Source organism: Pelodiscus sinensis, chromosome 4 (assembly GCF_049634645.1).
Source record: "Pelodiscus sinensis isolate JC-2024 chromosome 4, ASM4963464v1, whole genome shotgun sequence".
NCBI lineage: Eukaryota > Metazoa > Chordata > Testudines > Trionychidae > Pelodiscus > Pelodiscus sinensis.
The window spans coordinates 114680726-114702271 of NC_134714.1; the positions used below are offsets into that span (position 1 = coordinate 114680726).

At 49.6% G+C, this 21546-nt stretch overlaps 1 protein-coding gene across 3 annotated transcripts in view; it reads right to left on the reverse strand.

Moving 5' to 3' along the window:
• The window catches only part of SLC67A1 (solute carrier family 67 member 1), a 154865-nt gene that overhangs the window by 6273 nt on the left and 127046 nt on the right, over positions 1 to 21546 (reverse strand). For all 3 annotated transcript variants that reach the window (XM_014579428.3, XM_014579427.3, XM_006134904.4), the window contains exons 9-10: positions 7881 to 7982; positions 1429 to 1549 (exon numbers count right to left, since the gene is read on the reverse strand). In XM_014579428.3, coding sequence (XP_014434914.2) covers positions 1429 to 1549; positions 7881 to 7982 — 223 coding nt within the window. The remainder of the gene's footprint in view (positions 1 to 1428; positions 1550 to 7880; positions 7983 to 21546) is intronic.

The following is a 21546-nucleotide window of genomic DNA, read 5'->3' on the forward strand; positions in this document are numbered from 1 at the left end:
TGTTCCATAGCCTCTTTTGCACGAAAGGAAGCACCTGTGTGACAGGAAAGCTATGTGGCCCTTTCCCTGGTGGATCTCGCCATGCAAATCCCCTGCCGCACGTGGAAGCACAGGCAGCAAGAGCCTAAATGACTACTAAGAGCATAAAGTCATAAAGGGAGTGCTTGGCCAATAGTGAACAAGCTGGTCCATTGTTAATTCTGTGCCTACTCATCCTGGTTTCCAACATAAATTACATGCAGTTGTTGGAACAAGATTGCTCAGGGAATGGCAAGTTTATCATAAACGTGCCTTAGTGTAAAACAATAGCTGCACAACCACACTGCAGCCACGTGGCAGGGGCGCTATGAAGTGTGACATTCTTCCTCGGCTCAGTAGCCGGCCTATATTGTAGCTCTTCTTTTTCTGCGAGCCCTTTCGAGAGCCACATCTATTAATCTGAATCATATGATCCTAAATCACAGGTCCCCAAACCACCGTGGGGTGTGCCCACATGGGGTGTGCAGAGGATAATTCATGGGGGGGGGGGGCTCTACTTCTGACCCCATCCTTAGCTGTGGCTCCAGCCTTGACCCAGTTATTCCTGTCTGCATCCTCGCCTCCTGGAACCATGACCCCATTCTGAGAAAGGGGGTGTGCAGACATGGCTAAGGGTGGAAATGAGGTAAAAAGTTTGAGGGCCCATTGATCTAAGTGCAAAAGGCTGACACAAGGCCTTGTGGTTCACTTCCTAAGCCAGGGCTGGGGAACCTTTTTTGGGTCCACTGACCCACAGAAAAATCAGTCGGGGTTCTCACAGAAGTGAGAAGACACTCCCCACATTCCCCTCACGTGCCTGAGGGGCCCAAGTTAGTAGATTTTGTCAGCTCCAGCCCTGTGGGGGTGTGGCAGGGAGACTGGAGCATCAGCGCGGGGTCCCCAGTGCTGTGGGGGAGCCCTGAGCCATGGGGGCTGGATCCAGGCAAGCCAGGGGCTGCATTCAGCTCCCAGGCCTTAGGTTCCCAACCCCGTCCTAACCCTTAAGCATAAGTAAAGTTTTGCATAGATCCTCTGCAGCAAGGAGGATTTCAGTCTAAGTATGGGCTGCAGGATTCTGCCTCTTGTTATGCTGCTGGCCCAGTCAACTGATGCTGGTCGCTGGCTCACAGCAGGCCTCCTCATAGCGCTCGTCCTGCTTGTTCTGACCAGCGTTCGCTGGCTGGCAGAGAGGCAGGACTAATATAGGTTACGCTTTGTTCTAAGCCACATTATGCCCGCTGGGATGTGCTGGGAACTGGGCATTCTTCCCACAAGTCGTGGTTGGCAGCCCAGCACCAACCCAGCAGTATTCATGTGCCTGCCAGCCCACAGCTTGAAACCTCAGGCTTTAAAAGCCACAAGCCCAGAGTCTGAGCTGGAAGAGAAACGGAGTCTTTTAGCCAGTCTTACCGGTGTCCGAAGGAGGGACCGCCTTGGTGAGAATGCTGTCCGTAATGATGCCCATAGTGCAGAGTGCAAATACCATGGGGAGAGCAATGATACAGTAATGGATCACATGGGTCATCAGCGCCTAAGTGACAGAACAAAACATGGCACCTCTATTAAACGCCTCGGCAACAGGAGGGATAATGGCAAGTAATGATGAGGTAAACTCCTACCTGGGTTTTCATAAATAGATACCCTGATGGCTGGGTGACAAAGTTCTGAGGCAGCAAAACAGATTTGCAGAGTCTCCAGCCCATCCAGGTCTTTTGTGCTTGCAAACAGTCAGTATATGTAAGCAATGATCACCTACACCGGGGCTGCTCAACACACGGCCCATGGGTGGGAATCCTTTGAACATGGCTCCATTCGGAACATGCTCCACAATAGTGAGCATTGAAAGACGCAAGTGGGCGGGCTGGCTGGAACAGATGGGTACAGGGTGTCGGCGTTTCTAGCCCCCAGACAGGAGGTGCCAGGAGCACCGGGGCATTGTGGGAAGTGCTTTGTATTCCTGTCCATCAGTGTGAAAGAAGCTATTTGCATAAATTTGCATATATATCTGCACATGTATGCAACCGCACTTAAGTTGCGGCCCTCAGCATGTGCTGTGAGTATCATCGTGGCCCCCAGGGCTTCCAAAATTGAGTAGCTCTGCTCTATACAATAAGGTAGCACCTCATCAAGCCTTGCTTTGCTAATTCACAAAGCGTGATAATTCCCACCCCCATCCCTCTTTTCCCCAGGCAGTCTGCTCTACTTCGCTGGAAAAATTTAATAGCCAAGGCCTGTAGTGCAGTCTCATTAAGACTTCATCCCTTACACCAAACAGGCTACAGCACGCAGAAGAACGCATTATCATAAATAATTAAAACAAAACTTTGCTTGTCAAAATAAATGAACACAGAACCTAATGTAACGCTGTACCCTTGGGGATCACTAATCCTGTTTGTCAGCATACGTCCTAATGAATTCACTGAATTCAGTAATCTGGAACGGGTCTCCCAGTCATAAGGACACATTAATGGGCATAATTAGTGAGTGTAACAATTTTCTTTTTGCACATGTTCTGGGCAGAGACGTCATTTTGGCCGTTTGTTACTTAAACAAAAGTACAGAATAAAATTCTGATGCAGTGGGGCTTAACCAGCTCTGAATTCATTTACAATGCCTCTTGGTCAAACAAATGGATTCCTTTGGAGCACGGAAAGGAAATTATTACCCCTCCTCCCTCAGTCTGTATTTGAAGTCTCTTCTGCTATGTTTACTTTCAAGGTGTGGTTTCTTTTATTATCCTCTGGAGATCATTTACATCCTTTGTTAAGCTGGAAGTTTTACTCATTGGCTCACTCTGCTTGGGGTTTTCTTTCATAAAATCCAGTCAGTGTCTCTTGGTTACAGAGGAAAAACAAGCCCTGAAACATACCTAACTCATGATCTGCTAATGCTGAGGTTGAAAGCATTTTCCTGACTGGGTTAAAAAGTATGTATATATTGAATTCCTGCCTGGAGGCAAATACAGATAGGTGCCTTGACTTCCATGGGACCTTTGCTAAATTTTGGGTAAGGACTACAGGATACAGCCTCTGGGCGTGGCACATTCAAACCCCTGGATGGATGGTAAGAGCTCCTTTGCTAAAGCAAATGCTTCCAGAGCACCATAGGGCTGGAAGTAGGGAAAGTGCTGCTTGATGCTGTTTCCATTGTTACAAATTCTTCCAGCACCTCCCTGCAGGGATCTAAGAAGGACACAGCTTTAATACTCCCCTCTCAGCCGTGCAAGAACAATTTTTAGGGTGCGGGTGCTGAGTTACACCCTTCCCAGTTGCCAGCTCACCAGGATCGGACCGACTGGATGTCATTTGCAGTGATGGTGTCCAATCCATCCGCTCTGAGAAAACAGGCAACCCAGCAGGTCCATACACGGCGGGGTGCAAAGGGTGCAAAAGCACCTCCCCCGCATTGTCCGCCAAGTAAGCATGCTGCAGCTGGCCGGGGGAAGGCTGGGGCTGATTTCCCCACTTACTTCGGGAACCACGGGAGGTGCATTTACAACCCTGCGGTCCACATTTACGAAAAAAGTGCGCACACACCCCGGAATTCCTGCGTACGGGCCTGTCTAGTCTCTCCTTGCCCCAAGCTGGGCAGCTGCTGAGTCCTAGGCTGAGGCCAGTAGCAGAGCCCCAGTAGCAATGGAACCTCTCGGCCGATGGCCTGGACACAGGGCCTGGCAGGGCCTGTGAGCTGTGGAGACACTGGGGGGGCAATGGGACCCCAAAGACCAGCAGAGCCCACAAGGCTAGTGGGACCCCCAGGAGGAGGTGGTGAAGCCAGTAGGGCCAGCGGGACCCTCCAGGAGCCAACCAGAGGCCATGATCAGGGCTGGCAAAACCAGCAGGAGGTTGGTTGCAGGAGCAGCCCCACTCCCCCCGGGGTATGCAGAAGCTGGGTGCAAAACCTGGGGGTGCTGCAGCACCCTCTCTCTGTATCCCTACTTCCCGTGCCTAGGTCCCCTGACCTCTAGGGGAATTGTCTGCCATCTGGGCAATGTGGTAGCAGCAGGGAGTGGATGGAATGGAACCATGGCTCCCTAAATTAGATGATAAATACCGGCTGGGCCCTTTCATCACACACAGCCGAAGTGTGGAGTGACAGTTAAAAGCAGAGGGAGCGTTAGGTAGAGTATCTCCCCCCACCTCAGGCACTGGCTGCTGTGGCCCTCAGGAATAAGAGTTGATAGGCCCCAGCGCGAACATGGCTGCCAGAGCTGGAATTTATTTTCAGATGGGGAGAGTTGTGCTGGGGGTGCAGGCTCAAAGGCAAATGGATGGGAACCAGGAGAGAGAGAGCAGGACAAGTCAAAAACACGTCCTCCTTAGAGGAAAACACTCCTCGGACTGTGACTGCCAAATCATTCTGCATCTCCACCCAGGCCCCATTAGATCCTAAGTCTTCCCTCACCTGCGAATAAGAAGCCTCGTCTCCTCTAACCACTGACAGCCCATCCCAGCTATTCAAAGTCCCCACGTCTCACAGCCGACTCATGCCTGCCCCATTTCAAATCCCAGGTAATAGGCACCTGACATCTAGAGTCCTCTCTGGCTGCAAAATTACCTTCTGTGGCAATGAAAAGTCCACAGATCATCTCCTGTGCCAGATACCAAAACCCTCCCAGCGAGGCATTTAGGTTTCTTTTCCAAACAGCGGCACTCTCTGCTTGCTTCCACTCTTAAGGACAGGCTTGGGGTTTTGTTTTGCAGACGTGGCATCCCATTGGCAGGCCAACAATAGCACATACATAGTAGGAGGAACAAATTAAGTTGATCTACTTTTAATGCTCATTCTTGGGAGGGGAAGGAGAAGGAATTAAAGTAGAAACACTGTAGGACCCTGATCTGTAATCCCAGCGTTGGGGTCAGCCATCGTCCTCCTGACACTATAACAATCTGCCACAACAATGTTCATCCCCCCTAGAGACCTCCACTGTGAAAAGCCACCCCACACAGTGATGTTTTCTTGGCAGCCCCTTGAACAGAGCGCTTTTTAATAAGCCGTCCTTGGTGGAAAGGATTGCAGCTGTATTTTCCTATGAATAGTTGTCATAGGAAGTCATTCCTGACCCTTGTCTCTCAAGCCCATGCTGTCAGGATGTCCCAAGCCCCCTGGGTATGTCCTAACTGCCAGCTCTGAAGTGAATTCACAGAAAAGTTCCCCTCAACCCCCAGTTAGTAAGAACCTCCCTGGGCTGGATTTTTTCCAACTGTGGTTCATTAATCCACAGCAAGTGGGGCACTTATATGTGCTGCCCTGCAACAACAATCTGATCGATGCAGAGCAAACTTTTAAATTATGCTCTTTAAATTACTCCCTTTTTATTCACTCTCATTATTGTTTCTAAAAAACATGCCCACATCAGCTCCCGCATCCCATTCCTACTGCTTTGGATGGGTTTCAAGTATCTTCCATTGCACTTAATCCAACAAATGCACCAAAGAGTCTGCAGGGGAGATGCTGTTCTTGCTTGGCTCCTGAGGTTCTCATTACTGCCTTCCCTCATTCCTCACGCTTCTGAGGTAATTAAAGCCTGGTGCACTGACAGGAATGTTAAAATGTTCCAGTCCATCTGCTCCATCACTACTGAGACAGCAAGATGAAGGAGGGTAATTGGCTTCACTCAGATTCTGCAGCTCAGGCAATGCCATTGCAGTTCATCCATTAGACTTGTGTTCCAGGACAGCTGTGTGATGATGATGATGATGATGATGATGATGAATGGCACACTGGACTCATGGCAGCACAGTTTGCAACCCTGTGCAGGAACCCTTGCTCCTGATTTTCATCCTCGGTTCTCTGGCTGGTGGGAAGTGATGGTGAGACAGGCTACTCTATCTGGGATGAGCAGGGAAAAGGGCATTTGCACTCCTTATGCAGCCTGTGTTTGGAAGCACAGGTCAGCATGAACCAATCGAGTGACTTGCCACATGAAACCATGGTTTACTTTCCAAGATTAAAATGCCGGCTCTCCCTGGCTCCTCACTTTGTGTTCTAATGTGTATAGGGGTCATAACATTGCCTACTGGCTAGAGTAGGCAGATCAGGAGTCCTGGGTTCTATTCCTTACTCTGGCATGGATTTAATATATCTCCTTATATCTAGGTGCCCACATACAAGGTTACATGTATGTGAATAGGACCTGTAGTTTTTGCCACTTTAACACAGCCATTTTATTGCAATGTACACAATATTTAAAGGCTAGTTAGAGGGCTCAAGACCAAACCATGCAGTGAATTTCTAAAGGTCAACACCTGAATCCACTGTCATTTTTCCCTGTTGCCTTCATTTAAGCCTTCACGTACCCTGGAGTCTTGGCAGTTCTTTGGACATTTGCTTGACTTACTGGAGGCTGTAATATGTCAACACAGTGTTCCTTATACTGTCTGTTTATGACAACGTGGCTGTCAAAGATACAATCCACATTCAGATAGTTATGCTTTTCCTCCAAGACGGAGCTGCACAAAAATTGTTCTCTGCTTCATTCCAAGAAGGCATTCAACTTGATTGTTAAAAGCAACCATCCAAAAACCTCTTCTAATACCACCAGCAACCTTTTGTCACAGTGTGGCTTTTTTTTCTTGTAACTTACACTGACTTTCAGAAAAGTTCAAGATATATAACCAAGCAAAAACTGAGGATAAGATTTTTAACATTATCATGTTACTCAAGACTTATTCTAAACACGGTTTTGTACTGGTGTAACTATGTGGATTAGGTGTGTGAGAAGTGTGTTGTGGGTTTTTGTTGTTGTTTTTGCTTACCAAAAAAGTGATACCAGATACCCTAGTGTGTGCACAGTTAGGGCTTATCTACATTATTTACATTACAGTGCCTTGGCTGGTATGCCTGTGCTGGCACAGTTGCTAGTATAGACAGTAGTTCTGTCAGTACTGTATTCTCTCTAAATGACATTAGCTAAGCTGATGGAAACACTCTTTTGTCAGCACAGTTGTTTTTACTCTAGGGGCTTTGCTAGCATAGTTGTATGAAATAGCAAGGATGGGCGCATGATGCCAACAAAACTCTTGTGTAAATGTTTCTTATAATGATACAACTTATTCCTTTTCTCATGCAGGAGGCCTGCCCCCTGCATGCTGCTGAGAAAAGTTGCTGCAGGGCTGTTTGAACAGCTGTAAGCCTGGGGAAGGGAGGAGACCCTTTGTGTGCTGCTCCCGTCCCCAGCACAATCCCATAGGCCATCTTCCGGCCAATGGGAGCTGCCTGTTGTTAACAGGCAGCTTGCGAAGCACCCTCTCCAGCTCATAGCTGTTCAAAAAACACATGGCCCCAGCAGCCAGTGCGGGGGCAGGGCAGGCAGGGACTCTGCTTGAGAAGGCTGCTGGCTGGGAGTCAAGCAGGTAAGTCTCCTGGCCAGAGCCTGCCTCTGGCACCCCAATCCTCTGCCCCCCACTCTACATAATCCAAACACTCTGCCTCCTCTTGCCCTCATATTCCCTCCCAGATCCTGCACCCCAACCCTTGCCTCATGTCACAGCCTCCTCTTGTCCTAGGTCACAACCCAAACCCTCTGCCCCCCTTCTAGCCCCATATCTCCTATCAAATCCTTCATCCCAATCCCTTGCCCCAGGTCACAACCCAAACTCCTGCAGCCCAGTCTCCTGCCCTAGGTCACAACTCCTTCTTGCCCTAGATCACAGCCCAAACCCCTCCACCCCCTCCTGCACCTTAGTCCTCTGCCCCAGGTCACAACCCCCTCTTGCCCAAGGTGACCGATCTAGCTATATTGCTAAAATATAGAAATAAATTGCACACATCACCCATATCGTTATGTCGGCGTAATTTAAAGATAACATCAAGATAAGACAGACCTAAGATTCTTTTGAAAACCCCACCCAGTATCTTACCATAGCAATGCCCACTCCACTGAAGACAAAGACACTCAGCATGAGCAGGGTTCTCTCTGTAAAGCGACTAGTTAATCTTCCAATTACCAGACCCTGGACAACCTAGAAAAAGAGCACATGCACACATATGTTAAGGACTATACAAAATATCATATAGGACAAACTATAGGGGTAGAGCTGTTAAAGTTTTAGGCAAAGACCTGGGAGTTGGGACTTCTGTATCATTTTCCCAGCCGTCATTGCCACACTGCATGACCTCAGGAGAGTTACTGACTACCTGTGCCTCAGTTTTCCCATCTGTATAACGGGAATAAGCGTCCCTCACTATCTGAGTGGGAGGCTGCAAGACACAATTCATTAGGGTATGTAAAGCATTTTGACATGAAAGACACTTTGGGATTCAAAGTGCTGTATTATGAAATGCATTCTTATGAACCCTGTGCAGAGGGCCAGCACATTGTGTTTGTGAAGCAGCTCAGATACTATGGTGAAAGCACCAAAGACAGGACCATGAGGCAATGAATTATTGTGCTAAGTTTGATGAAGTGCAGTAAATAAAGACTGGGGTCATCCACTGAGTGTGAATATGGAATAACTGGCCTTCACTGAATGAAGCAGGGATCCTGTGGACAAACAGCAGGTGTTCACATAATGAATGACCTCATACATTTTGGTTGCTACTAGATCAATTAAAGAGTGTCATGTGAGGTCTCAAACAAAAACCAGTGTCACAGTGGTCGTCAATATCATTGCAAAAGGCGTGTATGGTCAGGGTAGCCCACGGAATTGCCAGGCCCTGGGTAAGGCGGGGCAGTGGCCCTGCACTTCCAGAAGGGGCGGGGCCTCAGGCAGAAGGGGCGGGATTGGGGCTAGCCTCCCACTGCCAGTTCTTCACTGCCTCCCGGAGTTCACCTCCCAGTGCTCCGGTGGCGATTTAAAGGGCACAGGGTTCTGGCCGCTGTCACTGCCGCAGTAGCAGCAGGGGCAGCTGGGAATCCCAGGACATTTTCAATTGGCAGGTCCTGGGGCAACTGTCCCCTGTGCCCCTCTGTCGGCGGGCTTGGGTACGGCTATTGTGTAAGGAGTTATGTACAGACAAAAAATGACAGCCTTAAACACATTGTCTAGGGACTGGTCACCAGCAATGGTGAAAAACAGGTTCTGACAGACAAGAAATGTTAATCTGTCTGTCTGTCTGTTTACATGTAAATTACGTATGGCATGGTTCACAATGGGGCTCCTCTTGCAATGCTAAACCGGACGATAATACAGACTGTAAAAGCTGCAGAGAGAGACTAGTACTACAGAAAAGCAAACTGTGGGGGGTGAGGGAGAGAAGGGAGACCCCCTATTTCAACGTACACATTAAGGCTGTCTCTACATTGGCATGAATTTCCGGAACTGCTTAAAACGGAATACTATTCTGTTTTCAGTTTTTCCGGAAAAGGAGCGTCTACATTGGTAGCCTGCTTTTCCGGAAAAGCCCTTTTTCGGGAAAAACGTCTGTGGCCAATGTAGACGCGCTTTTCCGGAAAAGAGCCCCGATCGCCATTTTTGCAATCAGGGCTTTTTTCTGGAAAAGACTACTGGGCTGTCTACACTGGCCCTTTTCCGGAACAGTGTTCCGGAATAAGGACTTATGCCCAAGCGGGAGCAGTGTAGCTTTTCCGGAATAGCGGCTGATTTTGTACAGTAGAGCGTCGTTGCTTTTCTGGACATTCAAGGGCCAGTGTAGACAGCTCGCAACTTATTCCGGAAAAGCGGCTGATTTTCCGGAATAAGTGGCCCAGTGTAGACACAGCCTAAAGGTTTGCTCTAGTATGTTTGGGGGATCAAGGAGAAACCCTGGTGTCTTTCATTGAAGATGGGTCTCACACAGGCCTGGTTGAAAACACCGGAGAGAGCTTTGAGTGAGATAAGTTTCTTTGGACAATGGTAACTTGTTAGTAAATTATAGTCCCTAGGAAGCAGGTATGTAGCCATGTGTTTCCAATCTTCTTACTCACTCTCACTCAAATCTCTGTTCTTTGATGATACCTTATTCTTACTTTCCCTAGTAACATACCTAAGAGCTATGGTGTTAAGCAAAGTGATGAACAGGAGCAACATCTTACAAGCTGGTACGTGCTGTTCCTTTGGGAACAGCAGGCCTGGTAATTCTGACAGTGTTCAGTGCGTTAGGGGCTTGACACTATTGGGAATGCTCTGAGGACCCCAGTGCCTATTGCTAATATGTGCAGACAGACTACAACAGGGAGGCTGGAAGGTGGTGTTTGTGGTGCCTGAGGCAGGTGGTTTCAGGGAGTGGAGTCACAGCAGGTGCAGACAAGACTTTCTCACACCATAGGCGGTTGATGCGGAAGTGCCTCATAATTTGAGGTATGCCTGGGGAGCATCACAGCATTCACTGGCACCCCAGGGTAGACCATCAGAAAACTGAAAAGGAGAGTAAACAACTATGTGTAGGGGGGTGGATAAAAAAAGCACATGATCTAGAATGTAAGTTCAGGTAAATCAACACCTGCACAACTACAGGCAGTCCCCGAGTTACGCGGATCCGACTTATGTCGGATCCGCAGTTACGAATGGGGCCCGTCTCCCTGGTCTCCAGCAGACCAGGGGGACGGGGAGCAAAGCGGCGGAGCACGCGGACAGCGGACAGCCCAGACGCGTCTGGGCTGTCCGCTGCCCGTGTGCTCTGCGGTTTTGCTCTGCTTTGCTCCCTGTCTCCCTGGCCTGCAGTCCAGGGAGACGGGGAGCAAAGCAGAGCAAAGCCGCGGAGCCCGAGGGCAGCAGGACAGCCATGGCGCATCTGGGCTGTCCCGCTGCCCCCGTGCTCCGCGGCTTTGCTCCGGACGCCTGTGGTACAGCAGCTGGGGCGCTGCCGGTTGGTCCTGTAGCACCGCTCTGGGCGCTACTGGACCAACCCGGCAGCACCCCAGCTGCTCTGCCCCAGGCGTCCTGATTCAGCCCCTGCTGGTCAGTTTCAGCAGCGGCTGAATCAGGACGCCTGGGGCAGAGCAGCTTGGGTGCTGCTGGGTTGGTCCAGTAGCACCGAGGAGCGGCGGCGCTACTGGACCAACCCAGCAGCACCCCAGCTGCTCTGCCCCAGGCGTCCCCAAGTCAGTCGCTGCTAAAACTGACCAGTGGCTGACTACAGGAAGCCCCTGCCCCGGGCTTCCTGGAATCAGCCGCTGATCAGTTTCAGCAGCAGCTGACTTGGGGATGCCTGGGGTTCTTAAGTTGAATCTGTGTGTAAGTCAGAACTGGCATCCAGATTCAGCCGCTGTTGAAACTGATCAGTTTCAGCAGCGGCTGAATCTGGACGCCAGTTCCGACTTACATACAGATTCAACTTAAGAACAAACCTACAGTCCCTATCTTGTACGTAACCCGGGGACTGCCTGTACTTCAATTTACACCAGCCAATGACTTTGTGCTCTCTCTTGCTAACATATACAATTTTCTCACAAAAAGTTGTCTGTGGCTACTGTGGTCTCTGTTCGTTGGTTAAGCAAGAGAGAATGAGCAGAAATACTTATCATACCCCTACCCAATCAGCAAGGGGCAGGTGGAGAAAGGGGGAAAATATTTACATCCACTCTAGTCACCAATAGCAGGAGTGACAGGTTGGGTCACAGAAATCTCCTTGAGATTGTCACCTGATGTGCTGATCATATCACCAAGCCCACTTACTGGCCCTGTCCTGCAACCCATCACCGTGTGCTGCTGAACCAGAAGCTCTGGTCTCCCCCACAAAGGCTCAGAATTGGAGTAACAGCCTCCCCAGCAGAATAACACAGACACAGATAACAGCTCAGCTCTGTGAGGGCTCAGCTAAAGGGACTTGTCTGCACCAAGAAGCCCAGTCCTAGATAAGACCAAACCCCACATAAATCCATCTTACTCAATATAAAAGTTTACATAGAGCAAGCTCATAAAGTTAGCTTGCTTTATCCATGAAAGAGAGATATGCACAGCTGTTATCCCCCCGCCCAGGTAATTATGATAATAAATAAATGATTTTATTAAGTATAACAAGTAAAATGTAAGTGATTGCAAGTGATGACAGACAGATCTAAATAAGGGTATGTCTACACTACAAAGTTAATTTGAACTAACAGCCGTTAGTTCGAATTAACTTTGATAGGCGCTACACATACAAACCACTAGTTCGAACTTAATTCGAACTAGCGGAGCGCTTAATTCGAACTAGGTAAACCTCATTCTACAAGGACTAATGCCTAGTTCGAATTAAGCAGTTCGAATTAAGGGCTGTGTAGCCACTTAATTCGAATTAGTGGGAGGCTAGCCCTCCCCAGCTTTCCCTGGTGGCCATTCTGGGCACCACCAGGGAAACTCGTCTGCCCTCCTCCGGGCCCCGGAGCCCTTAAAGGGGCACGGGCTGGCTACGGTGCCCGTGCCAGGTGCAAGCCTGCCAGCACCCAGCCAGCAGACCCTGCACCTGGCACGCCATGAACCAGCTACCCACTGCCACCCAGCCCTCCTCCTCTTCCTGGTACCAGGCTGGCAGCTCCCAGGAGCCTGCCCGGGTCCGCAAGAGGCGGGCGCCCGCCTGGTCTAGTGCGGAGATCGTGGACCTCATCCACGATCTCCACACTAGGGACAGGAAAGTGGCCGTCTATGGAAGGATAGCTGCCAACCTGGCCACCCGGGAGCAGGGTTTGCATGAAAATCAAGGTGGTCCACTGAGACCCCCGACCCTGAGCCCTGAGCTTAGAATGTCTGTACTGGGTCAGACCAAAGGTCCATCTAGCCCCGTAGCCTGTCTACCGACAGTGGCCAACACTAGGGACCCTGGAGGGGATGGACTGAAACAATGACCAAGTCATTTGTCTCGTGCCATCCATCTCCAGCATTCCACAAACGGAGGCCACGGACACCATTTCTACCCCCTGGCTAATAGCTCTCCATGGACCCAACCTCCATGACTTTATTTAACTTCTCTTTAAACTCTGTTCTAGTTCTAGCTTTCACAGCCTCCTGCAGCAAGGAGTTCCACAGGTTGACTATCTGCTTTGTGAAGAAGAACTTTCTGTTATTAGTTTGAAGCGTGCCACCCATTCATTTCATTTGGTGTCCTCTAGTCCTTCTATTATGGGAACTAATGAAGAACTTTTCTTTATGCACCCTCTCCACACCACTCATGCTTTTATAGACCTCTATCATATCCCCCCTCAGTCTCCTCTTTTCTAAGCTGAGAAGTCCCAGTCTCTTTAGCCTCTCTTCATATGGGATCTGTTCCAAACCCCTGATCATTTTAGTTGCCCTCCCCTCTTCCACCCTCTCTTCCCCTCTCCCACCTCCTTTTCCCAGTTTCCCCGAGTTTTGTTCAATAAAGAGAGTATCTGTTTTTGAACACACGTGTCCTTTATTTTGTACACCAGGAAGGGGGGCTAGGGAGGGGTAAGTGGAAGGAGGTGAGGGAGGAATGGGGTACGAGCCCCCAATGGGGAGGACTGGGGTGGCTTTGTGGGCTTCTCGGGGTGGAAGCTCTCCTGAAGCTCCTTGATTGACCCCCCCTCCGGATGGCAGCCTGCAGCAAGTGCAGCCGGGCTGATGGCCGAATGCTGTGATGTGCCGAGTGTGGGCACTCAGGGCACTCTAAGACAGGACTGCTTTGCAAGCGGGGAACCCCTGAGAACTGTCTGTCCGGGATGGGGGTCAGGTCCCTTTAAGCACAGCCCTCGGCTAGCCTGAGACAGCAGCTCCACGCTCTAAGTCCTAACCTGATGCCCTGCCGGCACTGCTTCCGGCCATCCTTAACCTCGGTTCAGGGTCCACTCAATGTGGACATGCTAGTTCGAATTAGCAAAATGCTAATTCGAACTAGTTTTTAGGTCTAGATGCACTAATTCGAATTAGCTTAGTTCAAATTAACTAATTCGAATTAAGTTAGTTCGAATTAGTGCTCTAGTGTAGATATACCCAAAGTTACTAAGGTAAAATACACAGAACACACCAGCTAAGTGTAATACATAAAGAAAAAATGTTACAAATCATATTTCTCATCCTAGTCCTTATTTTAGGTGCAGCTCTCACATGCCAGACCTAGTCCTTTTCTCTGATCTGGGCCAAGCAATGCTCCTCTCCCTCTTTCCTCAGAGTACCTTTCTTTTTCAGGTGTTCTTGTGTATCCTTTTAGAAAGGGGAGGCAGTTTCAAATGCTAGCTGAAGACCCTCATTGTTTGCTTTCTTTCCCTTAAATAGAATTTTTCCTGGGTGGGAATTCTTTGTTTCATCCTCCCCATGGCAATGGAAAAATAGACGATTGAAGATGGATTCCAGCATGATCATGGGTCTTTGTGGGGCCAACCACAGTTTATGGTTACAAAAAAAACCCCAAAACCATTTACAAATCATTGTCTTGAGCACCAGGCCATTAAGTTCCTTAATTACAGCTAATGGCTTTCACTAGAAGACCTAGATTAATATGCAAGTTTACACTTATTTCTAACTTCACATACAAAAATGACACATTTCCACAAATGGAATATACACATTCAGCAGATTTCAAGCTTTTCAATGTGAGGATACATGCCACATTTTGCATAAAGCATATTTAAATTATGCATATTTATATTCAGAACATATATTTCTATAAAAATCTGTGAGCATAGAATCACAGCAGGAAGGAAGGGAAGAGGCTGATGACTGGAGCTGCAGTGAGCCATGGAATAAATACCATGGAACACCCTAATGTTGGTCTGCAGTAATTGTGGTGCAAAGCCGTGTCAATATATGGGGTAGGTGATTGTCAGCCAAGCTGGGTGAGTTAGCTAAGGTAGGAGCAGAACTATCAGGTGGCTGGGAATTCTCCCAAGTCAGCACCACTGAGCAAACTAAAATTGTGGCTTCCATTAGGAACCTATGTACCTACTTTGGGGGTCATCTGGTTAGACCCTTCCATGTGGGCCCTATTTGATTGCTATAGGTCTGTCATAGGACTTGCCAGGAATGAGGTCAGTGCTCACTGGCTTAGGCATAGGGATGATTCACTAGTGAGGCTGAGCGATGCCAACTGCAAATCGTGCTATGTAATGGCAGGTGGTTAGTGGGCGATCATGGTGCTACAAGGCATGGAGGGAGAAGTGGCTGAGTAATGCTTCTCGAGGCTTGCCTTTTTGAAAGTGCGGTCATCAGCCTTTTGCAACTCTCCAGCCTAACTAATCAAACCACAGGGGAAAGGCATGCCACACAGGAAGGCCTGTCACGGCTGGATTGGACCTGCCAACTGTGCTGAGTCACAGCTGCTCACCCAACAGGTATTGTAACCACCTCTGGAGTGGAGAGGAGCCCCACCTCTGGCTCCGTGTGATCTCTGTGTGACTGACTCAGCCACAGTGAGCTTCTAATACTGTATCAGAAATTCGAGCTATTCACCTTGTCACAATGCAGCGCTCGTCTGAATTCTCTCAGATTTGAATGGAGGGGGCACCTTTATTTAGCTGGGTTACACCACACAAAGTCAGCTCATTCCCTGCCTCAGTTTCTCTCTTCCTGCTGCCATAGGGACAGCAGCTATGTGCTTAGCAAGGGCTGAAAGACTGTCCCAAAGCTTCCCACTCAGGGGAGATGAAAGCTACGTCAAGCCTCTGGGTAAGGTGGGGAGGGAGCCAGTTCCGTGTTCCTGTAAAGGGTGGGGCATGTACAGCCAGCCTTCTGCCCAGAATGGGCCACTCCGCCCTCTCTTGCTCTGAGAGCAGAGGTAGGGAACCCCACCACTGCCCCACTGCAGGACTGGAGCACACAGAATCCACTAGCCTGGGCCTCCTTAGGCTCTGATGTGGGAAGGGACTGTGGGGAGGGCCTTTCTCCTCAGTCAGGGGCCATGTCAGTGAGGGGGTTTTGTTGTTGTTTTTACTTGTGTCTCCCCTCCCCCCAACTGATCTTCCTGTGGGTCAGTGGCCCCCCGACCTAAAAAAGGTTCCCCACCCCTGCCTTAGAGCCACTTGAAGCATGCCACATGGGGCTCTAGCAGTGATTTAAAGCGTTTGGGGCCGCTGGAAGTCTGGGCCCCACTCTGTGCTCAAATATCTACCCCACAATTACACAGCCCCCTAGCTGAAGCCCTGTGCGCCCACATCAGCTTACGCAGGCCAGCCAAGAGTGTTTACCTGCAGTGCAGACATACCCTTAAGTACCGAGGCTCCACGCCACTTTTGTGGAGAGTCACTCAACTCCCTTCAAGAGCAATCACAGTTCAAGTGGCAAGACTCAGAACACCCAAGCTCCACACCACCTCACTGGCCTGGCCTTTGACACCTGGGGACCTCTGCACTGGAAAAACAGCCCTGTGGCAAAGAGTCCACAGACTCAGGCTCACCCCACAGCGCTGTGAGATGTGGGCTGCAGCGAGGGCTCTGAAGCCTGGGGGCAGGTCTGGGGTTCACAGACTAAGCTGTAGCCTGAGCAGGAAGGCACAGCAGTTTTTAGCACTATCGCACGAGCCCTTGCCTGTAGGCCTGAGATCTGAGGGGTGGTGCTGTGGGTTTTCAAATACAGGCTGGTAGTCAGAGACAGGGCCGGACCGAGCCATTCCAGTGCCCTGGGCAGACAGTTTAATTGCGCCCTGGGTTGGGGGAGGGCGCATGCCCAGCCCCGCCTGGCGTGTGTGGGAGGGCGCGCGGAGCTGGCGGCAGCAGGATGCACGTGCCCGGCCCAGCCTAGCCTGGCTACCACTGCTGGTGTGCAGTCCGGGGTGGGCTGAGCCTGGCCTTGCAGGGCCCCGCGGCCACGGGGGGAATGGGCGCTGCTGGCTGGTGCTGCGGGGGTTAATGAGGCCCCCACTCTGGGCGGCCGCTGCAGGGTGGCCGCTGGGAGCTACTGCAGCCCGCGATCCAGAAGCCAGGCGCACGGTGCCTGATGGCAGCTATAAGGGGCGCTGCATGCCCCTCACAGCTGCCATCAGGTGCCCCTCATAGATTGGCACCCCAGGCAACTGCCCGGCTTGCCCATGCCTTAATCCGGCCCTGGTCAGAGAAGTACCAGTATAAAAGCATTTGGCAGTAAAGTGCCAAACATTACACAAGAGGGGCAGTGTGGCCTACTGGGAAGCACAGTGGACTGGGGATGCCTTGGTTCTAGTCTCCGCTTTGCTGCTGAGTGGCCTTGGACAAGTCTTGCCAGTTTTTGGTGTGGTGGTGGCCTGTGATATGCTGGAGATGGGACGAGGTGATGTGATGGTCCCTTCTGACCTCAGACGCTATGCTGTCACTTCTCTATGCCTCAATTTCCCCCCGCTAAAGGGGGAGAATGATCTTAACCACTGTTGTAAAGCAGCAGGGGAGGGCTAGTGTTGTTCAAAGCAGCACTTCAAGCCCCAGATTGTCCAAATTGCACACTCTGGATGACTTAAACGCAAACACCATTCCACTTCAGCACAGAACAGATGTCGCCTCATATCCTCAGATTGCTTACAAACTGCACTGGTTTAACAACCTTACCACCCCTACCCCCACCCCCGTCCTTGCTTACGTGCTTTTTCCTAGGCAGTCTCCCATGCTCCCATTGCCAATCCATCTCTTGCATTAGACACGAGCAGCATGGAGACTTGTGACATGGCCATCAGAGCTGGTGTGTGGGAGGGTATTTCCAGTCATTGGCTAGGGCACTGACTTGATCCACCTTGCAACTGGGGGAAAAGTCTGTCCTCCTGATTTGCAGACTAATGACGAGCCTCTCACTCTCTAAAACGAACGGGTTAGCTCCTCAGCTGGTGGCAACAGCAGTAGCTTCCTTTAATTCAGTGACAGCTACACCAGTTTATATCAGCTAAGGATTTGGCTTATGGACGGACACCCATGTCAGCCCCGAGAATCCTCCCATGCTCTAAAGTTCAGCATTACCAGTCCCTATGTATTCTCAATTTCTAGGTAAATTCATGCCTGCAGTTTGCTTGTGCACACAGAAGTCATCTGATTTATGTGCACAGCAATCATTTGCTTGTGCAGACTTTTTTGGGTGGAGAGGTTTGTGGTTATCTGCACCCATAGTTTTGAAAACACAGTCACTGCAAAAACAGAGGGTACAGCTTGAGAGGCTGGGTTGAAGCTCATTTTAAAATTTGGCCCTTAAGTCTCCATGAAAAGCCTTGATGGCACTAAAAATGCAGCAGTGTGGAACGTATTATTTCTATCTTCCTGTTCTGAGATCCTTCCTCACATGCAGCCTCTGTTTCAAAGGGCATGCCCTTGGCTGTCTAGCTTGGGCTTATTCTCACCCATATGGTGCTGGCCTTCGTCCTTTGAAGTACTGTGAAAAGAGACCTTGCAGAAATCTGGTCTGTCATCAGTGGACAAAAGAGGAAGGAAATAGTTTGCAAGTGAAATAAAAAGAGCCGCCCATGGCTATATACACATGCCACAAGAGAAACATGCTTGATCTTTAAAAAAAAAAAAAAAAAGACAAACCACTGAAGCTCCGGTGGAAATACTGACCTAGAAATTCCCAACACATACATTTAAGCAGTGTAATCTCTTTAATCTCCAGGTTCCATTTGCAATTTAAATATTTATCCACAGTTAGAACAGTCATTGGGCGAGAGAGGGAATGACTCTCTAGACCAGTGGGACTCAAGGAAAGTGGAGCCAGCAAGCTGCTCCCTGCGACAGCGTGTCTCAGCACAGGACTACAGACTTGGGCTCGCTGTGCTACGGACCAGTGCTAAAAATAGCTGAGTAGACATTCAGGCTACGTCTACACTGCAGGCTTCTTGCACAAGAACAGTTTTGTGCAAGAGTTCTTGTGCAAAAGGTCTTCCACAAGAGTACATCCACACTGCCATGTGATTTTGTGGAAGAGATGTGCTTTTGCGCAAGAGCGTCCATGGCAGTGTGGATGCTCTCTTGCGAAAGAAAGCTCTGATGGCCATTTCAGCCATAGGGGTTTCTTGCGCAAGAAATTCGTGTTGCCTGTCTACACTGCCTACTTGTGGAAAAGCTCTTGCGCAAGAGGGCTCATTCCTCGTGGGGAGAGGAATAACTCTTCCAGAAGAAGCCCTGTTTTCCAATGCTGTACTGTAAATTTACTTGTGCAAGAACGTGCACGCAGTGTAGACACTCTGCAAGTTTTTTCACGAGAATGGCTGTTCTTGCACAAAAAGCCTGCAGTGTAGATGTAGCCTCAGCATCTGCCTCTAAAGCCCTGAACTTCTGATCCAGGGTCTGAATGTCTCCCTAGTACGCGCTCTCTCTCTCTCTCTCTCGTATCACAAGCTCTGTAAGCCTCAGACTGTAGCTTGGGGCTCTTGGACTCAGTGCTGCTCGCTGTGTAGACACCGCCCCCCAGAGTCGAGTCCCTCTGGTCCAGGCACTCTTCTGTTATCCACAGTGGAACAGCTTCAACCAGAAAGGCCAAGGGAGCCTTACCGCAGAGTATCCCATAGGTAGCGGTTAGGGGGCATCAATCAGCGGTCATGTCACACTCTGTCAGTAACCAGCCTGGGGACACTAAGGACCTAACCAGCAGAGGCAAGGAATTGAACCTGGGGCTCTACATCCCAGCTGAGTGTTCCAACGCCTGGGCAAAGAAATAAGGAGAGCACAGTCATCACCACGTCCTGTGGCCGTTTCGTATGGAGCAAGGCAGGCGCCTCTGTGCATTCTCACAAGCCACCTGATTGCAGGAGAGGGCTTCCCATTCATGGATCACTATGCAGCTAGAGGCCCTTACCTGCAGCCCAGACTTAGGTACCCTTCTTGTTGCCATTTCCCATTGGCTCTCTTTGGCCATTCCCCGACTAGTGTGCTAGCTTTTTGGTGTATGGCATTCTTAGGTGCCGATCCTCTCCCCATTTATTTTATGGGGCGCCTCGGTGAGAACTGTACAATCTCATATTTCATTCATCTGCACTCTACAGAAGTTCAGCAGAGCAGGCGCCACGTCATTTAGAAAAGACTGGATGTACACGTGACTCTTTCACAAACCAAGCCAGCAGACACAGGGCAACAAAGACCCTTAGAGTTAAGTATAACAAAACCCTTAGGCTATGTCTACACTCGCGGCTTCTTGCGCGAGAAATATGCAAACGAGGCTAAGCGTGGAGGAAGCCATGAGTGTAGACATGGCCTTAGAGTTAAGTAGGTAACACCTACTTTTTATTTTATTTTGTCAGCTGGTCACAATTTTCTGTTACAAGCACCTCTGGATTTGAAGCTACAACCTGACTTTTGAGAGACTGAGAGGAACATGGTGGTGACAAGGTACCCATGGTGAGCCCCAAATGGCTGATCATAGCCTCTTGCCTGAAAGAATTCCTAATACATTCTAGTTTGCAAGTACCAGGCTGTCATTCATTTTCTTTTATTGCCTTAAATTCTTCAGACCGGGAAAACTGAAGAACTTGCTGTTTGTGGTCTTAAAACCTCTTTCATCTTTAGATTTTCCCCAGGCTTACCTGGCTATAATTAAAAAGCCAGTCCTTCAATCATCTGTGTGTTGCTCAGAAGAGAAAGCTGGAGGGACAGAATACACATAATGCAGATCTTTCCTCCCACAGACAGTCTCTCAAATAATCCAGTAGCAACTTGTTGCCTCCCAAGGCTTTGCAACTAGACATAGTTTGTTTGACGAGAAAAGATAAATTTAGTCCAGAGATCAGATTGCTTCATATCTTATTGAGCCTTGTGTGTTTTTAAAAAAATGTCTGTACAGGCAGTCCCCGGGTTACATGGATCCGACTTACATCGGATCCCTACTTACAAACGGGGTGAGGCAACCCCGCACTAGCTGCTTCCCCCCAGCAGACCAGGGAGACGCGAAGCTAGCGCTCTCCCCCCCCCCCCAGCAGACCAGGGAGACGCGGAGCAGCTTTTCTCAGCAGACACCTCAGCTTGAGAATAAAGGACTGAGGGAAGTGAGGTGTGGGAGAATAAAACTGAGCTCTGGAGAAATGTTTGGCTAGAGTTTCCCCTACAATATGTACCAGTTCCAACTTACATACAAATTCAACTTAAGAACAAACCTACAGTCCCTATCTTGTACGTAACCCGGGGACTGCCTGTAGTTTGTTTTCCCCCTTAGTTTTAAATCACATCTGGTGCTTAGATATCAGTTACTTGCCAGTAACGCCAGGTGTTTCATTTGCCTAATCCTTATGCAGCATTTTCAGAGCAGATCATATGCTACAAACTTTCCAGCATCCTGTCCTACACTTTCTCCATTTACCGATGTTTGCAGTGTAAAATGACCCTCGGGACCGAAAGAGAACGAAGCGTACATCTTCCAGCAAAACTTCTCATGGGAGCCAGGTGTATACTACACACTTGTGTTGGCATAGCCATGCATGTTGGGATCACAACCCAAGATAGACATAGCTGTGCCAGCAAAAGCCCCTGCTGTAGATACAGTTACACCAGCAAACGAGTGCTCTTTTACAGGTTGCACCTGTTCCCAGGTCTGGCAACAGATGTTCCTGGATCAGAGACAGTACCATACGCAGGAATTTCTGGGGAGGGGTGTGAATTTTTTGTAAATATGGACCACAAGGGTGTGAATGCACCTACATGGTCCCCCAAGTAAGCGGGAAAATCAGCCCCAGCCTTCCCCCGGCCGGACAGAGCATGGCGGAGAGAGGCTCCCGAGTGTACCTCTTCTGCATACCCCTGGCCAGCTGGAGCATGCTTACTTGGGGGACCATGGAGAG